General features: G+C 40.4%; 1 protein-coding gene across 1 annotated transcript in view; it reads left to right on the forward strand.

Annotated features, from left to right (window-relative positions):
* The first annotated feature begins 935 nt into the window (after nucleotides 1-935).
* The window catches only part of LOC120552069 (mucin-12-like), a 28398-nt gene continuing 12891 nt past the window's right edge, over nucleotides 936-16442 (forward strand). Inside the window, exons 1-7 of the mRNA XM_039789732.1 lie at nucleotides 936-986; nucleotides 2921-2968; nucleotides 9741-9818; nucleotides 10181-10383; nucleotides 11033-11556; nucleotides 13913-13973; nucleotides 16185-16297. Of these exons, the coding sequence (XP_039645666.1) occupies nucleotides 10185-10383; nucleotides 11033-11556; nucleotides 13913-13973; nucleotides 16185-16297 (897 nt within the window). The 5' untranslated portion in view covers nucleotides 936-986; nucleotides 2921-2968; nucleotides 9741-9818; nucleotides 10181-10184. The remainder of the gene's footprint in view (nucleotides 987-2920; nucleotides 2969-9740; nucleotides 9819-10180; nucleotides 10384-11032; nucleotides 11557-13912; nucleotides 13974-16184; nucleotides 16298-16442) is intronic.

The following is a 16442-nucleotide window of genomic DNA, read 5'->3' on the forward strand; positions in this document are numbered from 1 at the left end:
AGCATCTTGGTAGGGGAAACACTGAATTATATAACTAGAAAGACACCAACAATTCTGAGAGAACTTCCTTTAATGCTGAGCAACAGGGCCATTACTACAAAGGGGGAGTATTACATATGAAGAAAGGAAAAGGAATGACATTTCAACCCTTTGTTGAAACAGAGAGCGCCATCTAAGGGGTTGAGAGAATAAAGACCATGTTCCCAAAAATACATATGCAGAGGTGTCAAGTAACGAAGTACAAATACTTAGTTACCTTACTTAAGTAGAAATTTTGGGTATCTATACTTTACTGGAGTAATTATTTTACAGCATACTTTTTACTTCTACTCCTTACATTTTCACGCACGAGGCTATTTTTAAAATGTAAGGAGTAGAAAGTACGATATATCTGTACTTTCTACTCCTTACATTTTTAAAAATAGCCTCGTTACAACTCAGTTGGCTTGTTTTCATTCCGGCTCGTCATCGTTCAAAAACAAAAAAAAAACAAAAAAAACTATCCAGATCGCTCCATCCGGAGAGAGTGAATGTGACTGTGGTTGGATGAGAAGTATAAACATATACATTCCCGACCCCTATTGGTTTGTACGCGATCCATCGCACCTGCACAGACCCGGTGCTAATACGGCACCGGTGCCTTAACGACCGTTATCTACCGGACCGAATAGCAACGCGGATTTTGGTGCATTATTTAGGTGCCACTTAAATGCCTGCGCTTCTCTCTGATGCTCCGAAAACGGACGTTAGAGGGAACTGAAACGTCGCCGCACGGGACGCTAGTTAACACTACAGTTGGCAGCAGCTAACGTTAGCCTACCGTTAGCTAGCAGCTGGAGTAAACACGGTTAAAATGCTGAGAGCTAAACGGTGTAAAAGTGTGTCTGTATTTCACTGGAGAGGATTCTAACTCCAGACTGTAGCTGCCCTTGTCTGAAAAACACAGAAGAGATGTGTCACCTTTTTCAGCCCTTCTGAGTCTGCAGGTATGATTTTAATATAACCTTAGCTATTATAGTCATTATGGCCTTTAGAAAAATGTTTTTTGTGGAAGTGGGGTTTTGTCCCCACGTTTTGGGGTTAAGCTTTTGTCCTTAATGGCGTTACATCAGGGGTCTTCAATGTTTTTTAAGCCAAGGACCCCTTAACTTAAAGTGAGATGTAGCAGGGACCCCCTACTACATATTGTATGAAATTAAGTTGCATATTAAACTGGGCCTACAATAACTGTTAGGGCAACCTGAAGCCTTCTTACATACCCTTTTTTCATAAGCTATTAAAATATTAATTGTTGGCATGATTTTATAAATCATTTTTGAATGTTACATATGTGGCACAGTAAATCTAGGATTAACTGTATCTGTGGGCTGATATCTTAGTGACTACCTAACCTATAGGCCAGTAAGCCTCTCATCAGTGGGAATTTATATTTGCTAATAATATATTGGAATTATGTTAAGGCATTTTCATTTTTTTTTCTTTTTAAAGAAAATTTACAATAATTTGGAGGCCCCCCTGCAATGACTCTGAGGACCTCCTGTTGAAGATCTCTGCCTTACATTACTTTTACATTTATACTTTAAGTAGTTTTGAAACCAGTACTTTTACACTTTTACTTAAGTAAAAAGCTTGAGTTGATACTTCAACTTCTACAAAAGTATTTTCAAACCCTAGTATCTATACTTCTACTTGAGTAATGAATGTGAATACTTTTGACACCTCTGTATATGTAGGTTTTACAGCTAGAAAATCCACAAAGGTTTAATTCTACCGACGAATGAAGTTAAAAAAAAATTAAAAAAATACATCCAATGATTATAATATCTGGGCTCCTTTCAACTGCAAAGAGAAAGAGTAGTTCCCAATGTCAACAAAGCCCCTCTCTCCCTTTGTGTCCTCCAGTGCCACTCTACCTTTGCATCTGTCTGGGCACTTATGTAATCGTAAACTACATGACACTTCTAAAGATCAGAACGCTGTGGACTACAACACAACTGACACCAGCCATTACCAGTCAGGAGTTTATTGTTTGACTTTTGCTCTTTAAAGGGAACAGATTCATCTCTTGCAGAAATGCCAGCAGGGGTGTCAGAGGTTTTTGGGTGTGTGCATTAAAAAAAATACCATACTCAGTGGTGGAATGTACCTTTACTCAAGTACTTAAAGAATTTGAGGTACTTGTACTTTACTAGAGTCTTTTCTTTTCATGCCACTTTCTACTTCTACTCCGCTACATTTCAGAGAGAAATATTGGACTTTTTACTCCACTACATTCATCTGTACTAGTTACTTTACACATTAAGATTTCTGTCCAGTTCAGCTGAGATGATTAGACCATTAAACGCACAACTGGTTGGATCCTTTCTACTTTCTACTATGGGAGGAGAATTATTTACTTTTAATACTTTAACTACATTTTCCTGATGATACTTACAGACTTTTACTGAAGTAATATTATCAATGCAGGACTTTAACTTGTAACAGAGTATTTGTACAGTGTGGTATTAGAAGTTTTACTTTAGTAAAGGATCTGAACACTTCTTCCACCACTGATGGCTTTACAGGAGTAAGACTACTTTGTTCTTGACACTGTGCCAGTGTGTAATGGAGTCCAAGTCTGGGAGAGGGATTCAGAGGCAACTGCCAAAACCCAAACACACACTGGAGGGAAAAAATGAGGGAGGAATGGAGGGAAGGGAGGGATAGATAAAGAGAGAGAAACACTTTCCTAATATAGCTCAAGAAGCCCTGACACCAGACCTGGACAGGATATACTGGATTTGAACCAGCAGAAAACCAAGGAGACGTTTCCCCGTGTTCCGCCTTCCTGGCGTTTGCTTCTCTGCCTAAGTGTCATGTTTGGCCCCGCGTGCCCTGTTTTGCTTCCTCGTCCAGATAACATGACATTTGTCTCCTGCAGCGTCTTTATATGGTAGCCAGGAGTGAGGACGGTCCAGGAGTTTCTGAGGTAAGGGCGCCACTCTTATTCTTCTTGTTCTCATCTCCTTTCACATGTACACAGCCACGCAGCCAGCACTGAGTACGTTAACATGCGCACCAATATTCCACTATCATTCTGAATATGACATTATGTCGAATTCGATAGAGGAGATGTTAACAGCATGTTCCATTTGCTATTCCGAATTCTGAATTTAGCATTTTTGTTCTGATTAAGATATGTGTGATATGTTGGTGTTGTTGGGGGTTTAGAAGCATTCTTTGGACATGTATACAGCACAGAATCTGCGTCTTAATCAGGGTTTTTACTAGACTGGGTAAACCTAGCCCGATCTGCAGCTCAGGCTGGAAACTGTACATTTTTCTATCTTGCTTCAGTTACAAATCTGCGGGGACCAATCACAAACTGGCTTATCCGTCTGGCACGATATTGCCGGGTTTAACAGGATGACGATAGAGAAGCGTAGGCAAGCAGCTTTCTGTTTACATTCAACATGGCGGCCACCGAATCGCCGCAACCCGTTGATGCCACTGTCGCTGCAAAGTAGGTCACCCGGATCGTTGGTCTGATTGGTTGAAGGACTATCCAATTGCGTACAGAGTCATTTGAACTATGCCCGTTGATCACGCCCCTTGTGCAGTAGAAAGAAGATTGAGCTTGGTCTGGTGATAGCCAGAATAGGTTTTACTGCAGTTTGTGACAGTTTACGGCCTCTTGCCTGTTTACGGCTTACGGTCAGCTCGGTGCGTTGCTATGGTTATTGTACACAAACCAACCAGCTGACAGTTGGCACTGCTGAGGTAGAGATGCACGGCCAAAAGAAAAGGAGAAACTCAGCTGCTTTTAAACATTATCAAAGACTTGGATATCAACAGGTTTTTGGATACGCGCAAACATCGTCAGAACGTCAACTTTCTCCAGACAGTGGCTAAAGGAATGAAGGAGGGATGCTGTGTTAGCACGGTCAAACAAGCCCGCCACCACTGGAACACTTTGAAAAAAATCCTATTTTGCAGGGCTGCATGTGTACGGGAATATTATTGGAATAATCACTTTCATTAGCAATGTAAATAAGGGAAAAAAAACGCAATAGTGAGATAGGCTAGATAGAGTGTTCTAACACAGCTGTTAGATATTGATTGTTGGAAATGCAATTATGTGTGGACATTTTGATGTCAGTAATGATAAGTGTGTAGTCTTCAGTAGTCTAAAGCTTCTGTCAGTTTAAAACCAAAGTGTAGGTGTTCATGATCTTCAATCAAATTTGAAAACATTTCATTTGAAGGTTGTAATAACTCAAGTTTTGTGTTCTGTTGCTGCTATCTAAAGCTTGTTTATAGGGGGCCAGACACAAACCAGATACTAGACATATATTTTAAATACTAGTACATTGACTAGGTAAAAAAAAAAAATTAAGTTATTACTACACAGTAACATTTACAACCTATAAAAACCCCTTAGAACTAACTACCCTAACCCTAACCACTAAATGTTCCCAAGTCATTTGATCAGTCTAAACCAGAGATCTTCAAGAGGGGGTCCTCTGAGTCAATGCAGGGGGGCCTCCAAATTATAAATTTTTGAAAGTTTAAAAAAAAAATTAAAAAGTCTTCACATAAATCCAACATATTATTAGCAAATATAGATCACCACTGATGATAGGCTTACTGGCCTTGGTTGGTAGTCACTAAGATAGCCATCCTTTAGATACAGTTAATAAGGATTCACTGTATGTTTTAAAATTAAAACATGACTTATGAAATCATGCCAACAAGTATAATGTTATTTTAAAAGCTTAGTATTGTATGCAAAAAAAATAGGTATATATAAAGGCTTTAGGCCGCTCTACACGTAATTGTAGGCCCAGTTTAATATGCAACTTCATTTTATGCAATATATCTAGTAGGGGGGTCCCTGCTCCATCTCTCTTTCAGTTAAGGGGTCCTTGGCTTAAAAATCTTTGAAGACCCCTGGTCTAAACATTTGTTAAATAGGTAAAATACAATACATAGAGACATTTGGCAAGTAGAAATTACGGTATAATTTAAAAGGATTTCAGAGTGGGGGAAACTTGTTTACAAGTCCCCAGCTGTTCCCAAACTTTCACACATTTTAGCATTTTGCAACAACACAACAGTGTTTCAGAGGCCTGTCAAACTCTAGACATCCCCTCAATCCAACCTACTGTAAAACCTATGTGAAGATTATAAGTATATGAATTCAATCTTACATCAACAAATCTACAGCATCCCTAATCTCCTAAAGTCCTAAATATCCTAATAACCTAACATTTTAATGCTTTATTGTTGGTGGAACAATCCTAAACCACAGAGCTGCAGGGTTTATGTCTAACAACACTGCTGTGTTCAGGAACCTTGTCCTTAGTTGCACTGAGAGAACTGAGGCAGGAGATTCTTTCCAAACACACTTGTGTTTTTAAGTCTTCTACTTAGACTGATGTGATGCAGGATAGCTTTTACAAGCCCAGTTTGCTGCGATGGTTTCTGAATACTAGTGTTGAACGACTCGGGGCGAAGGAATTGGTCATAATTTGTGTTCATGTTCACTACTCCCACTGGAATCAATACACTCAGGACCTGCCGCTAGTCTCCTGAAGAGGCGTACAGAGGATCTTTAACGATACCTGCCAACGATATCACGCGTGTAGCACAACATTCTTGACCCTGTACGTAGGCATTCTCTATTGGCTCCTGTATACTGTACTCAGTCCCCCTTTTTCGGTCTTCGTCTCAAGACCACTTTTTTAAAGTCTCGTCTCGTTTTGGAATTGGCCACACTTTTTACTCAATCTCAGATACAGAGGACCCTAGATTTTATTTCAAGACCGGTCGAGACCAGAACTGCAGGGATATCACTAAATTGCCCGTGCATTACTGTAATCGGATGTAAAATGTCCTGCTTCAAATGCAAACAATAACTAATGAAATAACTGAAATTTGTTACTGTTAATCACTTTCCCCCCGACCCTTTAACACACACTCTCAAGAAATAGAATGGTCTGGTCTTGGTCTTGGCCTTGACTCGGTCTCAACACCTCAGAGTCTTGGTCTTTTCTCAGTCTTCAATACACTCTAGTCTTTCTTGGTGTTGACTTGGTCTCGGTTTAAGTGGTCTTGACCACAACACTGAACAGCTGAAAGCTATCTGCAGCACATTTTACGTAGCCCAGATCTGTCACATATTCACCATACCTTCATAACAAACACAATATAATGGTAAACATGATCTCACAGATGTTTTTTGATTATAGTGTCTTGTTCATTACCCTGTTTTGCATGAAAGGTTTTAAGGTGTTTTAAACATTGCAGTGTTCTCTCCAACCACGATGGATGGAGAATGTTGGTGTTTAGTTAAGTCTTACCATCACATGTTCAGACAGCTCACTGTCTGCTCACTGTTTGTCATGGTTTTGCAGGCAGCAGGAGCGTCAGACTGGGAGGAAAAGGGGGGACTGAGTACAGTATACAGGGCAGATAGAGAATGCCTATGTACAGGGTGCAGAATTTTGTGCTACACGCCTGATAGGCAAGTATCGTGAAAGATCCTCTATACACCTCTTAAAGTGATGGTTCGGAGTAATTTACCCTAGGGTCCTTTGCACCATGACCTCGAGCCAAACACCCCCCCAGAAGCTTTTTTCACCTGGGTCTAACACTGGGCGAGTTAGCGTAGAGTAGCGTTAGCCACTGAGTAGCTTAGCGCGGTGCTACTGGACCCACGTTTGTATCTCTTAAATGACCCCACTAATAATGCCCGAAATGATACCAAAGGTCTACACTAGTATATATAGGTTATGCTCTCATAAAACGATGGATTGGAAAGTTTGTAAGTACACCAGAAGTTTATGAACACTTGCCTGCTCTCTTCTGCTCTCTGTTGCTGCTGCTGCTACCTGCAGTTAGACGAGTGCTTAGGGCCGTCTATAAATTACTACACCGAAAAGAGATACAACAAAAATATTTATTAATTTAATGATTAAATAAGGTAATGTCTCCAAACTTACCTCAATTATTACTTGTCTCCTGCTAGTTATATTACAGCACTTACTTAAAAAATAAGTTAAATTAAAAAATTTTTTTTTGTTGAATCTCTTTTCGTTTGTAATTTGTAGATGTCCCTAAGCACTCGTTCAAGCCAACAACAACAGCAGAGAGCAGAAGCCAGCAGGCAAGTGTTATTTACATAAACTTCTGGTGTCACTTACAAACTTTACAATCCATCGTTTTATGAGTGCATAACCTATATACGACTAGTGTAGACCTTTGGTTATTCTCGGCATTATTAGTGGGCATAAAACAAATGTGGGTCCATTAGCTCCGCTTTTTTTTTCGGCGGCTGCCTCCTTTTTTTTTTTTTCCCCTTTTTTTGGGCCGGGGAAAAAAGGGTGGGGGGGGGTGGCTTCGAGGTTATGGTGCAAAGGACCCTAGGGTGAATTACTCCGAACCATCACTTTAAGGAGACTAGCGGCAGGTCCTTGTTTCAAATGGGAGAAGTAGATGTGAACACAAATCATGACCAATTCCTTCACCCCATAGTCACCAAAGTAAATAGTGGAGCCATTCTTCAACAAGCCACATATCTCCAGAAAATTCTGACACTAAAATGGCATTTTCCAGACAGACACATAAGGAGAAAATTAACTTTGTTTGAGATCTGTTTCTGTCTCAGGACCACTCTCGCGAGATCTGGCAACACAGAGAAGCTAATGTCAGCTAACATTTTTTGGCCCTAACAAAACTAATCTCTGTGATGTTAAAGATGTCTTTTAGCTGTGTAAATATCTAACATTAGCAAAAGAAGCCTTGAGTTTGGCAATATGGCTGTCGCAATCTTGATTTTTTGAAACCGGACGTGGAGACTTTTGGACGAGAGGGTGGAGCTGGGGAGAATGACGCGGCCAAGCTAGCTAGTGTTATGGTTGCAATGGAGCTGTGCTAAGCTAAATGGGGGAAAGTTGCTGATTTTCAACCCTTCTGAAGCGAGTCATCCAGCGGCATTTTGCCGGTGGGTTAACGCAGACCTCTGGATCCTGACGCCATTCATCTGCATGTACAGCAGTACAGAAAATCTGCAAACTTTCCCTTAAGTTACCAGCTAACGCTAGCAGTAGCTAGCTAGCTTGGTTGTCTGAACGCTGAACAAGACATTTTTAGGCGACCAAAATTTTCCAGTTTACTTTGATTAAGTAAAAACACAGTGAGAGGGTCAAAGTTTAAGATGAAAACACAGACAACATCCAAAAACAAGTTCATGTCTGTTTTTAATGTCCACAGTGCCATGGTTAGCATTGCTAAGCCAGGTCATCCAGTCTTTTTTTTACAGTCTATGGCTGGCATCCTTCCTTGCATATTATTTTTGTGATCCAAGCATCTTACAGTTAATTCTGACTCTGCTAAGAGTTTACTGTAACTATTGTAAATAGTTGTTTATATTGTTCATTGCTTATGAAGCTTTTGTACATAATTCAAACAACCCCTATTTTGAGATAATAAGATACTTTAAAAGTCTGATTAAATGGAACACAACAGCAGTAGAGCCGTTTTTGATGGAATGAAACACATTATAACGATAACACATATTACATAACATTCACTTGAAGCAGATAGTGAGCTGCATAAAGGCATTGCCTATAATTTGGTTACTTAGTATGTTGAGAAGACTCAGATAACCTGATGCAAAATAGGAGTGATTAGAAGAAATTTCAATAGCTGTTCCTGTAACGTGCTATTATAGATATGCGCTTCACAAGTGCTACAAGGCCATCGTGTTTCTTTATCAACTTTCTGATTACATTTTTTTTTTAGAATGAATAAGTGTTCTGTGCTTAATTTAAACACTAATAAAAGGTCACAAGGTAGCACTGCAGTGCGTCTCTGACTGACAGTTGTTGGTTCAGGCTGTGATAGCAGCCATTGGACCTGAACACCTATAACTACAAGTTATATTTACCAGGCAAATAAGCCTCAGCTCCACCTATGCACACACACAGCATAGTTTTGCATAGAAAACGATGGCATCCGAGGAAAGTTATTACAATGCTTGGCAGCTGTACAGAAAATATGAATCAGCTAAGATCAGAGGGGATAAATATGAAATATCAAGGACAACAGGTTACACAGGATTCTGATCAACAAAGACCGGGCACAAAATGTGAGTACACAACAGCAGTTATTTACTATATGGCTGTCATTTTCTCCAGTTATACATTTAAATTCAATCTTAATCTCAATCCTGATCTTTTTGTATTGTTAACAAATCCCATGCAAGGAACAAAACCAACACTGTGTCGGTGGCTCAATATATTCTGACTTGTACTCTGTCTGTGGCTCTCAGCTCCAAACCCATTTGTTCCTACTGAAGATATAACATTTCAAAATGTGTCACTAATTTCCTAAAACAGCTGGTCACTGTAGTTTTTTATCTAACGTTACTGAAACTATTTGTTGGGGACTATTTTCCGCACCGGAGTAATCCACATTTGGTGCTGTAGTAAGTATTTGTGGCAGCAGGACGGTGTATGTGGGATTGTGTCAAAATAAACTACAGTGTGTGTTCATGGTGGTGAAGGAACATGTCACCCAGTGCAGCAGTGTGGCTCACTGATGTGCTTTTAATAGTTTTGGACAACAATAGATCTCAATGGCACAGAGGAAAAATATATATCAAGCTTTGTCATGTTATATAATAAAGTGATGTTACAAATTTGAACAATTTAAAAATTGTGTGTGACTGGAATCGTGTTGTGTGCTGTACCTGCCAGGTGGCGCAGGTCAAGTCCTGCTCTCAGCAGGTGGAACAGCTTCAGCACAGCAGCTTCAGCTCACTCTGGACCACTCAGGTTAGAGACACGCACACGCACGCATGCATTCACGCAGACGACACACACACACACACACACACACACACACACACACACACACACACACACACACACACACACACATGCACGCAGGCAGAACACAAACACTCATACACTCAGGCGCACACATGCACACACACACGTGAACGCAGGCGCACACACCATGCACACAGGCGCATGCACGCAGGCGCACACACATGCATGCACATGCATGCACACACACACACACACACACACAACACACACACACACACACACACACACACACACACACACACTGTTCATTAATGTACACTAGAGACATTCTCAGTTCTTATGCTCCGTTGGCCCCCTGTTGGCAGTGTAATGGACGTACTCAACCTGTGGAATGATGACCCAGAGGAGGTTCTCTTGGACCTGGGCTTTGGCTGTGATGAACCTGACCTCTCTGGACGCATCCCGGCTCGATTCATCAATCACCAGTCTCAGGCGAAAGGAATAAACCTCCAGGTGTTTCTGGAGGCCCAGAAGAGCCGGCTAGACCTGGAGAACCCAGATGTCAGCAGTAAGTTTAGGTTTTCATATCATTTAGGGGCGACCCTCCTTGACAATGTCATTGAGCCGAATGACAAAGACAAAAACAGAACAACACCGAAAATACCATCATAAGACAAATAGAACGACAATAAAACTTTCTGAATTAGAAAAATGATTTGATAGATACATTAGGACAATAAGGATGCAAAAGAGTGTACAATTATGTGAAACAATTACAAGTAGAAGTTTTCCCGGTTAAAAACAGATTTCTTTAGAGAAGTTCTGTAAGGTAGTGTGGTAGCTTTCCAATAAGATATGCCAGTGAGTATCACATGTTTTCTTGGAGTGAGAGGACTTTAAGACTTAAATTAGATGGATACATGGTTAATGGTTATTTGGCCTGTTTTGTTTTCAACAGATCTGCCTATTGTATCTGTTTAAAATTTGTCATAAAGATTATTTTTTGTGAATTTCTGCCTTTTAATTGATAGGATAGCTTATCGGGGATGGGAGACTTGTAGGAAAGTGCCGCAGGTCGGCTTCAAACCCTGAGCCTCTGCGTCGAGGAATTAACCTCTATTTATGGGCGCGTGCTCTACCAGGTGAGCTACCTGGGTGCCCCCTGTTTCAAATTTGTTGTCCAACTTTTTTCTTCTTTCTTCTCCTGTCTCCTTCAGATCGTTTTAGACAGCTTGAGGTTCTCCAGCAGGTAACTACAGCATTCTCGTCCTTGATGGGGTCTTCCTCGTCCTCCCCTCTCACAGCACCGCTGGGGAAAGCCCTGACTCCTGAGGCCCGGGAGAGGAGGCGGCGCATGGGCATGCTGCTCAGACGAGCGTCAAAGAATTCACTCAGCCAAATACGCAACCCTAAAACCCAGGACCTGACTACACCTGCTACCACCTCTTCTCCCTGTGCTACGCTTGAGCCACTGCAACCTCCACTCAGTCTTGGAGACAAGAAAGTCCTCTTAAAAAGAGTCAAACCTGGACTTTCGGAGACTGTGTGTCTGAGTCCTCTGGCAGAGGAGCTAGGTGCCGTTCCAGACCCTCAGCCCCAGCCTAACATGGCCCCTTTGATAGTTCAAGAGGGAGCACTCAGACACTGGCCAATGACGGAAGCGCACCCACTGACAGCCAACACTTTTTCACTGAGGCGGAAGAGCCCAGGGCAGGCCAGGGAATCATTTGAAATGGAAGAGGCAAGTTGAAAAGCAAATGCAACAGTTCTTAAAAGTTCATCAAAGGCAACACTAACACTATTATAGCAAAGACATGAGGCCCCTGCACAGGGCTCGCTAGTAGTAATTAAAGTTATGATAAAGTAAGATTATTTAAAGGGTAATTTTTTTTCTTTTCAGCCTCGACCCTATTTTCGTGAACGCTGTAACCGGGCTGCAATGTAAACCTATGGGGCAAATGTTCAGCGTCAGTTAGCGTCCACTAAAAGCTGCTGAAAGGCTCAGATTATTATTCTTAGTGTCTGACAACATTATGGAAAGGACCCCTTCAGAGATATACACCTTTAAAACCTCTTTGAGACATTTCTGTTTAACCACAAACAGCTCTGAGGTCGCTAGCACTAAACCCACCAGACTCCATTTAAAAAAACAATACTTTTAGCATGTATAGAGCCAACATATTTGTAAATCTGTAAACTATGTGTTTATTTCAACCAAAACTAGAGTTGTGATGGTTGGAAAAGTGGAAAGACGACCCAAAATGGCTTTTCATAGTTTTATTTTGTTACTGTCGACTTTGAATGAAGTCTATTTTATGATGCTAAAATGATTGTTTATTTACATGGAGTCTAGTTGCTTTAGTGAACGCAATTTCACGGGGGTTTTTAAAAAGGATCTTACTCTTTAACAGAAGGATCGCCCTCCTTAGAAATCCTTTCCATAATGTTGTCAGACACTTATAATAATAATCTGAGCCTGTCAGCGGCAAAACAAGCACTTTTGTGAAAGTAAATTCAAGCTGCACAATTGTCCTATTAACATTGTAGCTTGATTCTCTGCTGCTGACAGCAGCGGTCTTGCTTAATACTGGACAAATGTCAAAGATTGTTGTTCCCATCAGTCACTTTGACACAAAAACATAGGAAAATAGGGTCCAGGTTAAAATAAAAAAAACGGTAGTAAGCCTTTAAGTAATACCCAAAGTTCAGCTATTGAATACTAAACCCTGACTTCCTGTAAACATTTGTTCTTACTCTGTGATGGAGAACAGAGGCTGTGGTCAGATTCCACTGGTTACCAAAATGTCCAAAGCACTAATTTTACCAAAAGACTAGTGCACTGTGTAGTGTAAGATTTCATACGAACATATTTGTTTGATATTTGATTATACGGAAAAGAAATGCTTTCTTGTTATGAATTTCATGTAAATTGAAATAATTTGATTGAACCATACATGCAAAAGTTCATGTTTTTCATTTCATTTGTTTTACCTCCAGTGTCCGCTCCTGTAAATAAAGCATGATGTCAATGTTTATGGTTCTATTTAGGCAACTCAAAACACTTTGTGAAGTGTATGACATGATGGTGGTCTTATTTAAAGGTCCTATGACATGCTGCTTTTTGGATGCTTTTATATAGACCTTAGTGGTCCCCTAATACTGTATCTGAAGTCTTTTTTATAGAGGCCTCAGTGGTTCCCTAAAACTGTATCTGAAGTCTCTTTTATATAGACCTTAGTGGTCCCCTAATACTGTATCTGAAGTCTTTTTTATATAGACCTTAGTGGTTCCCTAAAACTGTATCTGAAGTCTCTTTTATATAGACCTTAGTGGTCCCCTAATACTGTATCTAAAGTCTTTTTTATAGAGGCCTCAGTGGTTCCCTAAAACTGTATCTGAAGTCTCTTTTATATAGACCTTAGTGGTCCCCTAATACTGTATCTGAAGTCTCTTTTATATAGACCTTAGTGGTTCCCTAAAACTGTATCTGAAGTCTCTTTTATATAGACCTTAGTGGTCCCCTAATACTGTATCTGAAGTCTCTTTCCCTCATTTTCTCAAAGGCAGAGCAGGATACCCAGGGCTCGGTTTACACCTATTGCCATTTCTAGCCACTGGGGGACCATAGGCAGGCTGGGGGAATGCATATTAATGTTAAAAAACCTCAAAGAGAAATGTTCATGCCATGGGACTTTTAAATATAGAAAAAGTCAAAGGATGCCAAACTCAGATTTTGGTGTCAAAGCAATGTGCTTTTTATGTTTACTTTTCACTGTGGTACAACAACATCACACTACTTCCTGCATTAGAACAAAATGTTGCCAGTAAACATTGCAGTTACTAGGAGACAGGGTTGACATGAGAGGGGCAGAATATTAGAAACACATACCAACAAAAAATTATATATATATATATATATATATATATATATATATATGATTTGATTTGTTGTAGAGCTTTTGCAATCGGATTGCATTAGATTGTAAAATGCAATAAGCTGATAACTCCTGTCTGTGTTCTAAAATTGTCCCTGCTGTTGTCATATTACTACCCACTTTCCTTTGTTTAACGTTTTCTTATTTAATTTATCATTCCAGATCCACAGTTTTGATGAAAGTAGTGTCACAGGGAGCTACACAGGAGGAGCAGAAAATTTAGGTGGGTCAATAAGCATATAATTAATTATTAAAGTTTTCACATGTTCTCTCTCTCGCTCGCTCTCTATCATCACTTCACAGCACAGGCAAACATTATCATCCCCAAACAGTATGAGACTTGAACGAAACTTATACAACACATGCAACTTATTTGGCTTTGAAGAGTGTTAGTTTTAGATATTAAAATCAATAGGCACATGAATATGTAAATCGTTTGCATACAGTTTCAACATCATGGAACGGTCTGGCACGATGCAGAAATGCAAAGTGATTAAAGGCTTGGGTCATTTTCATATTGGGATCATTGCTGGTTATACAGCATTTAGTCTATATCACCATGTTCCACTTCCGGGATGCTCCAGTGCTGCTGGAAATTCTGCCGGATTTGTCACTTGTTTTGGCCGGATGTCCGTTCCCTTCCTCTTTCTTTGTGTTGGCATTCTAAACTCTGTTGGATTCATGAGGACTATGGTTAACTGCTCCTCAGATCTCTGCAGGGTAAATCCAGACAGCTAGCTAGACTATCTGTCCAATCTGAGTTTTCTGTTGCACGACTAAAACTACTTTTGAACGTACACATGTTGCACCAAAACAAGTTCCTTCCCGAGGCTATTTTGCAGAGGAACCGTGGCTCCGTACGGTGCTTAGCACTGCCCAAGACGATTGTGATTGGTTTAAAGAAATGCCAATAAACCAGAGCATGTTTTTCTTCCATGCCGGAATGCTGGACTAGCCAGACCTTCCTCGGCAGCGCTGTTGAGGAAGGTCTGGCAAAGCGAGACTATTTATCATGTGATGGGTTTCTGTCAGGGAAAGATGTTAGTGAGGTGAATTTCATTAGTTTTGTATTGGATTTTCTATTATGTCAAACTTGAAGATATCATGATTTTTCAAATGCAGTACCAATGTTTGATAGAAAAAGCCCTTATTGGTTTTCATGCCTTGCTCTCCCTCTCTCGCTCTGGTGTAGGGACTACAGTAAAATGTACATTACAATATAAGACATTATTGACATTAGGAGCCATCTTAAGGGACCACTTGATCCCATTTGTTTTTGTTATTGTGTCTAACCAAGTCTCGCTCAAGGAGAATTCTTGTTCTAAATTCTTGCGAGATGTGACTTGTTGCTGGAATACAACGGAGGAAACGTGAGTGAGAGTTGGAGTTAGAGTGTTGAGAAGAGTTTGTTGTGTTGGGACGGGAGCAAAAGATTTTAAATGTCGTGGCAGAATATTTAGCTGATTTGACAATATGGAAAAAGCCACTCGAGATTTCAGAATGAGACTTCTCCGTGAGCGAGACTTGGTTGGACACAATGACAAACAGACCAAATCAAGCAAAAGGTACAGAAAAACATTTTATGCCAGTGGAGTGACTAGACCATTTCAAGTGAGGGGCCAGGTTGGGGCCACATGCAATTTAGGGGTACCAAATATATTAAGCACAAGTGTTACATACTATAGGTTTGGTTCTATAAAAGACTAACAATACAGCTATAACAATAAATACAAGAATACTCATTCAGAGTTAACCTACATTTTATATATCACTGCACATGAATATTATCCCCTCTTTGGGGATAAAGGTGGGGTTAAAAATTAATGTAACTATTTGCCAAAGTTAGGGGGGCAAGAGGGGGGTTGACGCATAATATTAAGGGGGCACTGGCCACCCCCCTAGAACCGCCACTGGTAGGATACACAGTGGAAGCAAAGCATTGCAGCCCGATGCTGCTGAGCTCTCACTCAATACTGGGCCGATTTAATAAAATTGTTGTATGAATGAATGAATCATTTTATTATTGTGTCATACACACAAAAAAGTATGCCCAGCCCAGAAGGGCTTCCGAGACACCATTATTTATAACAAATGACCAGATACCACAATTAAACAAACCTTTTGCCGTGCTTCAGAGACAATATATAACTTATGTGTATTAAATTTACACAACTACTCCATTTGGTTGTCATCAGTATACCAGTCCATTTCAGGATTTTGAACAGATAGAAAGATAGGTGTTCTTAACTCATCATAATACGGACAATACCAAAGAAAATTGGATTCATTCTCAACTCCTCCTTATTCACATAGTCCGCACAACCTTTTATATTCTTGTTTTTATGTTGTAAGTAAGGATCCCTTTAAGTTATGATAATAATGCACTGTTCCTCCCTTCCATTTGTCTTTCCTTTCCTCCCTGGTGTGTGAGCAGCGCGGTGTGTAATACGGACCAACAGCTGCCAGTCTGACAGCAGTGGTTTTTTAGAGGAGCCCTTCATCCCCTCGCTCTCTCAGCAGGCGTCACCGGGACCCGATCTCATCAAGGTCTCCTCGCTTACTAATGCACACTTCTCACACAATGCTGAATCGCTGTACCCCCTTTCAATAACTCAACACTGACTAGATGGCAGAATGTGCTAAGCAGTGGTGTAAGAAGTATTCATAGTAGTACAGGTCCTGCATTGAAAAA

This window comes from Perca fluviatilis, chromosome 22, assembly GCF_010015445.1.
Source record: "Perca fluviatilis chromosome 22, GENO_Pfluv_1.0, whole genome shotgun sequence".
NCBI classification, from domain to species: domain Eukaryota; kingdom Metazoa; phylum Chordata; class Actinopteri; order Perciformes; family Percidae; genus Perca; species Perca fluviatilis.